Source organism: Anopheles moucheti, chromosome 3 (assembly GCF_943734755.1).
Source record: "Anopheles moucheti chromosome 3, idAnoMoucSN_F20_07, whole genome shotgun sequence".
NCBI classification, from domain to species: Eukaryota; Metazoa; Arthropoda; class Insecta; order Diptera; family Culicidae; genus Anopheles; species Anopheles moucheti.
In genome coordinates, this window is record NC_069141.1 from 12,982,004 (window position 1) to 12,991,020 (window position 9,017).

Consider the following 9,017-nt stretch of genomic DNA (forward strand, 5'->3'; position numbering starts at 1 on the left):
CGCGCTTTGTTCGCGTTTGATTTTCTTGATTCTGGTTAGTAGTTGGGTGCAATTTTCCATCCTTTGCGTTGGTTTTTCCATCAATAAATACCGCGCTGCTTGTGTGCGTTCGATGTGCCTCGGTGCCGTTTTTCTGCTGTGCCGTTGTGCTGCAGTAGTTTAAATTTACATTCAGCCCATCGAATTGTGCGCTTTTGTTAAGGGGTTGTGTACGAGGAATTTATTATTTTCCTCATTGCGTACACGAAGAAAAACAACTGATGCGACGTGTGATGGCGACGCAGAGTAGCGAATGAAAATCGCCAAAACGGTTAATTATGTGTCACGATTGTTTCGCGATCGTGTGCTCTGATTGTTAGCAGATTTGCTTGTTGTGCGGTGACAAGAAAAAAAAAACTGTGCTTCTCTCTCTTTCCTCTCTCTCTCTCTCTCTCTCTCTCTCTCTCTCTCTCTCTCATTGGGTTTAATTTTTCTTTTTTCTTTTTCTCTACCAATACGCGTGTGACTGTGTGCAGAGTTTGAACTACGTGGTGAAAAATGGGGGGCGTACAGTCGGCCAACGATGGCCGGGAAATCCAAACATCCGAAAGAGAATCCACATCCACACCCGTCCACACTGTCCCAAATGTTACAGTACCCGAAACCGGTGCCGCCATGAAAACAGATGACGAATTACACGATACGGCGGCACCGCCGAAGGATGACCCTGAGCAAAAAGACGACCCACAACATGCACCCAGTGACAGTGACGCGGCAGACGAGAGCGATGATAGCATGACGGAAAAGTGTAGAGCACGGAAGATGACAACCGAGCTGGCTAAGTTTCGTCGTGATCTGCAGCAGAAGCGCCAGTTGCACCAATCGAAGCTGGCAGCAGTGAAGGATGAGCTGGAGCATCTGCGGAACGCGTTGGTCGAGGAGAAAAGCCGCAACCGCGCACTGATCAAGTACGTCCAGCAGCAGGAGCAGCAGTTAGCACAGCGCGAAACACCCGGCACAGACACATCCATCGCGTCACCGTTGTGTGACGTGAGACGCGAAGCGTTGGAGATCGTAGCGAATGGCGAGAATGCGCTGGAAGCGGTCGCACGAGTGAACGCGGAAGCTGCGGTAGATGAACCGCGAGATCAGAGTTCATCGGCCCGCGGACAAAGCGTCGAACGAGCGGATGGCGAACGGTTGGCGCTGAAGAGAGAGCTGGCTGAGTCACAGCACGCGCTACAGTCCACCACCGGTGAGCTGCTCGAGCTGCGCCACGAGTTGGCTCAGTTGAAAGCGCAGCTTCGCGCGCAACAGGACGAAGCATTGGCGGAGAGCTCGCGACAAAGCAGTGCAGCACGGACGCTGAAAGCGGAACTTGCCGAGACGCAGTTCCGACTGCAGATTTCCCAAGCGGAGGCACTGTCACTGCAAACGGATGTCGATCAGCTGCGCAATCAGGTGAAATCGCTTAAGGACGTTATAAAGGCCGGTAAGGAGATTATCGCAATAAGGGAGGATCAAGTGGAACAGGTGAGTGATGGAATTTCCAATGCGTTTTGATGTCTGTTTATATCAGTGACTACCAAAATGAGCGATCAGACTTAAAGTGATAAATCTTGGCCGTAGTTTGTAAACATCTCCATACAAAAACGATCGAGACAAAGATCCCCATCAACGATCTCCAGCACTTCTTGCAACGCAAGTACACAACTCATGATGCTTTGTTGCGATTGAAGTCATCATCACACGGGAAGCACGCGGCATAAACAAGTTTGTTGTGGTTTTGCGCCAAATAGTTGTGCACCGTCTTCGGCAGGTGTGGAAGATGATGGTTTGATCTTGTCCGTGGTGTGGTGGACTTTGCTTCTGCACCACGACGCCCAAGCTGCTGCCAAATGACACAACACGGCAATGTGAAGGTCGCGCGACTATTCGCGCTGCTTTGCTCTTTCGTTCATTCGCTCGCCTGCTAATTATCCGGTTCGCTCACTGACGGCGGGACGGGTTTTAGGCGATCTTGCTCGCACGCTTGCACACATGATCTATGGACGCATTGATCTTCGTACGGCCTCCGCGATGCCGGCTGGGTGACCTTTGCCGATGCTGCCCTAAATGGGCATGAATGAACATTTCTGTTCGCTCCAGCATCAATTACCGGAAGAATGAATGAGCTTGAGTAACGAGTACCGGCTGAGCCAGCTGGAGTTTTGCGGAAGACTTTTGGGGGGGAAAAAAAATGACAAAACATCACCAACATCTTCGAGGTGTATTGTTTTTTTCCATATATAGTTTAAAAAATCTCTTTGTACTTATACACTATTGTATCGAATTATTAATGCCGTTGTTTGTAATAACCGTTTTGTAAATGGAGATTGTACTTAAATAGGAAGTCCCAAATATAAACTAACTGTGTCAGGTTCAGAACGTTACATATTTCAACTGAACATCCCCTCCAATAAGAGCCCATGAATCATAAACAGAAAATAGATCGTCCCATCGACCATCACGTGAGCAATCTCAATTTCACAATAATTCCACTAGAATAATCTTGATGCACGAATAGAATTCACAATCACGGGAAATGTGTTATTAATTTACATCTGACTCACGATCGAGCAAACAACACACTTTTCCCATCCCGCAGCTGAAAGGGAAACTGCGCCAGATTGAGGACACTCTGCAGGAGCGCGAATTGCAAATTATGTCCGACGATCTCCGTCGGGAGTACGATCGACAGCTGACAAACATTCGCAACCTAAGAGATCTGTACGAGGAACGCGAACGTGTCTCGAGAATGGAGCGTGACAATTTGGTCCGCCAGTTGGACCTGAAGAAGAACGAACTCGCGACCGAGCAGGAAAAGTAAGTAAAAAACCCGGCCACCCACAGACACAATGTCTGCTGCCGGTGGATGTGTGCGAGTGTGTCGGCAAAGGCATGATGGAGCGTCGGGAAAATAATACTGCGCCATACCGCCACTGCGTGTGGTGTGGATATTTTTGTTCTCTACGCAAAAAAGAAAACGAATACAATCCCATTTTATTACGCTTTTGTCTACATGCCTTTTGCCGCGACACAGACAGATTTGTGTGCCGGTATCCTTTATTATGCATTTTTTTCTGTTGCAGAAATAAAAATCTGGAAGCATTGATGGAGAGTTTGCAGACGGATCTTACCCGGTTGCGGACGGAGCTGGAGCAGACGCAAGAGAAACTGTCTCAATCGCAAGCCGAATCGAAGCAGCTGCAGCTCGAGATGGGAGTTGTCAATCAGTTCATTTCAAAGTTCCTGCTCGGCATGAGCCGCAAGCCGACCGTGAGCGATATCAATATCGACAAGTTGGCCGCAGTGCTGGAAGAGAACCGAGATCTGTTGATCGAGATGACGAAGGACGAAGCGGAAACCATCGACACGGGCGCGTTCCTGCCGCGTGCCCTCTACGATCTAATCACGGAAGTGGACGAAGCGAACGAACGGACCGAAACGGATGGGACGGAACAGGACGAACCGGACGCGAGCGGTGAGGAGGAGTTTACTGATGTGCAGAAGGCATCCCCGGAACAGATTGCTGACAAGTTGCCAAAAGTCTGGCGGGTGTTGATTGAGCTGGTAAACCATCAGGAACGAGCCCAGCCGGTTCCGTTTGTGGTAAGCAACATGCGAGCAACGGGTGATGAATACCTTTTCACACACGACGCGCGCCATGGTTACCGTAAGGATAACGATGATGATGATGCTATTTGATGCTTACTTCGCAGGAAGGGGGTGAGAGTGAAGAATGTCTCAAGTCGGTGCAAACGCGGAACGGACCGAAAACGGTCGTTAGTGTTAGCAAGACGTACATCAAGCTGAAGGATTTGATACTGGAGAAAAAGTCACTCAAGAAGGAAACCAACCGACTGCGAACACTGAACTCCCATCTGGAGCGGAGGCTCGATTCGCAAGAGAAACGTCTGAGTGCTGTGAGTTTGGAACTGACAAAGACTTGGCATCTGGTGGGAAAAATGCAGGTAAACTATAGTGTTTTGTTTTTTGTTGTTGAATTCGTTTAAAATATACTGTAAATTAGCTCACTGTAGAGTAAATGGCCAGCATAGTTTTAACAATGTTTTTTTTATTATTGTTATTAACCCCATGACAGCGCCAGCATCGTCAGTTACATACCCAGGAACAAATATTACGCTATCACTTGCAGCAGAAGCGCCGACTGCTCAGTGAACTCAAAGAAGAGCTTGAATACTGCCGGCTGAAATGGTCGGCCGCACGAGAGAAAAACATCGAGTCCGAAGATCAGTGGAAATCCCTGAAGGCGGACTTTGCCGCACGTCGAAAGCAAGACTCGCTGAATAACTCGGGCGAAAGTGGCTACAGTGACGAACAACCGTCCGACGAGGAGGAGGACTTGCAGCGGAAGTCAAGTTTGGCTAATCAGCCGTGTCCGGTCTACAGCGGAGCCGGATTGGAGTCGGACAAATGGAGCCAGATGGTTGGACGATTGGATAAATGTTTCGTTAGTAGGTCGGTGTCCAATATCTACCATTTCGCCGTCGCACGTGTGTTGCGAAAGGCGCACAGCGAGTCCGATATGAAATCGCTGGAGAATGTCGAACGAGCGAACCAGTTTTGCAATGAAAAGATCGAAGACTTGCCCATCTTCCCGTACGAGGAAGATGAAGCAGGTCCGGAGCAGGAGGAAATTCCTGTGGTATTGCGAAAGAAGCGTAGGTCGGCCTCGAAGAAGGGCAAGAAAAGGCACAATGATGCGGGTCAGAAGGAATCGGCCCAGGACATGTTTCTCCGATTGATGAACCTAGCCGAGGCAGGACAGGAAGTGGAGGAAGAGGACGAAGATGGTGAGGACGATGATGGCGAGGAGCAGGACTTTGAGCGAACCGGCACCGGGAACGACAACGCCGAGGGCGAGTACAGCGAGAACGAAAGTGCAAGTGAGCTGAGTGAGGAGGAGCTAGAGTGTTTGGAGTTGGCAGTAATGGACGAACGTGCCGAATCCTCGGTTACGCAGGAACGCCTCGCCGGACCGGATGCATCGTCACACCCCGACGCCGATCGGGAGCTATCGAGTGAGGAACTGTTCCAACGGAAACGGGAGGCACGTCTGCAAAGAATGGCCGAACTCAATTCCAGGTTGGACCGATACTCGTCACCAACGCCGTCGGCATCCCCTGCGGAAGATCCACAAGCAGCACAGCACGAAGGAACGGGCAGCGTCGTAGATCAGCCCGACGACCAGGTAGTGCTGAGCGAGGACGAACAGAAATACCTGCAGAGACGTGCCGAGCGGTTGGAGCGGCTTGAGCGTGAAGCGAAGGAGTTCCGCAATAGGCTTTCCAGAACGGTCCACCGGGGTACCGAAATAGCGGCACAGATCGATGAGATCCACAATGGGTTCATGACCCGGCAATCGGAATCGTCTCCCGTGCCTGTATGCTCGGGAGAGGCCCAAACGAGCCCCACGGTAGATCTGTCCTGTCTCACCGACAAAGAACGTGAGTACACATCGGCACGGGCCGAGCGGCTTGAACGGCTCGAGAACGAAAGTCAAAAGTTACTGAGGCAAATGAATCAAACAATGCGTCGGGGCAGTAGTCTCACGACGAAGCTTGACATGCTGCACAGTCGGTACGGTTCCCCGGCGACTAATGAACCGGAAGCAAGCGTCGAAACGAACAGCTCAGAACAAACGAAAGCTGGCGATGAATCTGTGCCAATAGAATCTTGCGCACCAGAATCGGTGGAGTTGCCAGCTCAGCAGGAAAGCGCCGTGGAGCAGGAGCGACAAGATTACACCGTAGCCGGACCTTACATGCCCATGGGACCAATAGAGCTAGTGCTTGTGTCGGACGAGGAAGTTATGGAAGAAGTAAGCAATCTTTTGGCAGATGAAAACGCTTCACTGCACGATTCGGAAGCATCCAATGAAAATCCTGAACAATCTTAGAAAGGGATTTGCTAGCGATCCCAAAGCCACCTACCTCGTACGAAAAGACATCCACATCTGATTGCCAACTATTAATAATACCGTGTGCACAGAGACAGAGGAGAAGAGTTTCAGGGACAGAAGTCGCGTCTGCCGGTGACGAACAAGAGATTAAAGGTAACTAGAGGGGGACAGGTTAAGGAACAGCGCATTCTGTCGAAAAGGGTTCGAATTTCGACGACTGAGCACAGTCAATGAATGAGACGATTGAAATAAGTGAAATAATTTTAAGCATATTCTTTCCAGTTCAGTAAACCGCATGTATTATTTGTATTGTAAAGGAATGATTTGCTTCTGCGTGCAATGTATCGTACACGTCAATGTAGAAGAAAAGTGAGAAAGACATTTAACTGTTGAGCGTTAGAAAAATAAGAAGCGTTAAACATTTTCATTCAGCTACGTTTTGAGCTGATGTGACCGTTTGCTTACGGACTGTATTATCGGGCTTCATCGCCGGAAACAGCAACACTTCCTTGATGCTGTTGCAGTCTGTCAGCAACATTGTCAGTCGATCGATGCCCATACCCCATCCGCTGGTCGGCGGTAAACCATACTCGAGCGCGGTGCAGAAGTTCTCGTCCACCAGATGCGCTTCGTCATCTCCAACGGCTTTGTCGGCTGCCTGTTGCTCAAACCGCTGGCGCTGTACAACCGGATCGTTTAATTCGGTGTAGGCGTTGCAGATTTCATTCCCCATGATAAACAGCTCGAAGCGTTCCGTCAAGCCCGGCTGTGTGCGGTGTTTCTTCGCCAGCGGACTCATCATTTGCGGATGGTCGCAAAGAAACGTGGGATTGTGGCAGTTTACTTCCAGAATCTTGCCCACCAGCTTATCCAACAAACGGGACGCCGAACGGGGCGATTCACAGTCAACATTGTGTTCCGTGCACAGATAGTCCAGAAATTTCACTGCGTACGGTTTGTCCAGCTGTTCGGCGGGTGGGAATTTCACACCAAGCTCTTCCTCCAGCGAACTTATCATAGAGATGCGTTTGAACGGTGGCGTAAAATCAATCTCGACCTCGGGTCCTTTCGGACCTTGCGGGTGGTATTTAATTTTGTACGAACCATAAATGGTGTGTACCAGACCGGACAACAGCTTTTCCGTAATTACAATGATATCGTTATAGTCCGCGTACGCCATATAGAACTCGCATGTTGTAAATTCGGGATTGTGCGTCAGATTCATGCTCTCGTTACGGAACTGTCGCCCTATTTCGTACACACGTTCGAACCCTCCAATGATCAACATTTTCAATTGCAGCTCCGGTGCAATGCGTAAAAACAGATCCATGTTCAGCTCGTTATGGTGTGTGATGAACGGTTTGGCCTTAGCACCACCTGCAACCATATTCATCATAGGTGTTTCCACCTCCAGAAATCCAAAATTGTCGAGAAATTGTCGTATGTAGCTGACGATTCTTGCGCGAGTCACAAAAACGGAGCGCACGTTATTGTTTAGCATCAGGTCGAGATAGCGCTGGCGGTATCGTGTCCTCTTATCCTTTAGAGCGTACTTCAGATGAGGCAGCATGTGAAGACACGGGGCAAGCAATTGTATTTCCTTGGCCATTACCGAAAGCACTCCTTTCTTGGTTTTGCCCGGTGAACCAACCACACCGATGATGTCACCACGCCGCAATTTTGAAGTGTCCTCATAAAACTGCTTTGCACTTTGGTACAACTGTGTATTGGCCATGATCTGGAGCTTCTGTTTCTCTCCATGTAGGTCCAAAAACATGAAATTTGAACCAGATTGACGAATGTCTTGAATACGTCCGGCCACACTGACGTGAGATGCTATCAGCACTGTTCCGGTCTGGAGATTATTATATTTTTCGATGAACTCGCCAGTTGAAATGGTTACGTGAAACATGTGTGGATACGGATCATTCAAAGGATCCTTCTTCAACTCATTTATGGCGGCGCTTCGATGCGTGAAGTATGCGTTAGGATTAATCGATTCCATGTTCATCAAACTTTGGGGTTGCTTGCTAAAATGGAATGAAACGGACAAGATATTGCATCATCCAAAATATTCAAACAGCCACGGATAGTGAACAATAGATGATAAAAGGACGAAAACGTTGTACACTTTTTGCTTGGTTTTTAATCGTTCAATAGAAGTATAAATGGGAAGCGGAAAACCCACATGAAACTCTGTCACATCATGCTTTGGCGCCAATAATAAACTAGTGTGTTACTAACGAGAACTGCTTCTGGTCGATGAATCGAATCAGGTTTGCTATTTCGATGGAGAAACGGGAGCAATTACAGTGCCATAAGGACTGATTTGCACAATTTCCAGTTTCTTTAATGCAATTAACACAGAATACAAGCAGAAATTGATTAAGTTTTAGCGCATCGCGTGCCGCACTCACCTTTTCGAAACACGACGCTTAACTGAGTGAGATGAGATGACACGTGGTGAGTTGCGAAGACATGTGGTGATACTCACGAGATACAACTCACTCACGAGTTGTCACTCACCAACGCATTGTTTGACGGATTAGATTTAGATCACTTTCAATTCATGCGTTTTTTTTTAATTTACATTTAAATTCTGTAGTCAGTTATGCTTCAAATAACGTTGCATCACTTAGTTCGCTTATCGCACTACTTTGTGATGGGACTAAATTTTGTTCTGCTTTTTGAAGTTCGCTATTTAAAGTTTTATTTTATTGTTTTACATGTTTGTGCGTCAAAAGGTTCGGTCTTGGGAACGCATCCCTTCGGAAATTTGCTAACGTGTTGATTGTTAACGCATCATATCAACGATATCCCTTCCCGAAGCAATCGTTTAGTCGTTTAACTTTCAGATGGATCACCCGCCAGTCCACCAGCGGAGATGACTTCCTGTCGAGCAAGCGATGGTTTGAGTTGACTGAGCACACAGCTTGGTTTAGTTTTCAGCTGATCAGGCTTCAGCTACAGACAACGTTAGCAAACAGAGCTACTACTACAATCTACCCATAGGCAAATGGTTGGGTGGGAAAATTGATCGGTTTAATATTCATGAGCATAAATTAAGCGTCTC

General features: G+C 48.3%; 2 protein-coding genes across 2 annotated transcripts; one reads left to right on the forward strand and one right to left on the reverse strand.

Annotated features, from left to right (window-relative positions):
• Nucleotides 1-6,258, forward strand: LOC128301036 (restin homolog). The gene is made up of 6 exons (XM_053037335.1): nucleotides 1-34; nucleotides 516-1,512; nucleotides 2,627-2,844; nucleotides 3,111-3,630; nucleotides 3,741-3,992; nucleotides 4,124-6,258. Exons 2-6 carry the CDS (start codon nucleotides 538-540, stop codon nucleotides 5,939-5,941), a joined length of 3,783 nt encoding a protein of 1,260 aa, XP_052893295.1. The 5' UTR covers nucleotides 1-34; nucleotides 516-537; the 3' UTR covers nucleotides 5,942-6,258.
• A 110-nt stretch (nucleotides 6,259-6,368) lies between these two features.
• LOC128300437 (lysine--tRNA ligase-like) lies at nucleotides 6,369-8,478 on the reverse strand. The gene is made up of 2 exons (XM_053036488.1): nucleotides 8,471-8,478; nucleotides 6,369-7,974 (listed from the first exon to the last, which is right to left on the reverse strand). Exons 1-2 carry the CDS (start codon nucleotides 8,476-8,478, stop codon nucleotides 6,369-6,371), a joined length of 1,614 nt encoding a protein of 537 aa, XP_052892448.1.
• Nucleotides 8,479-9,017: the final 539 nt, after the last annotated feature.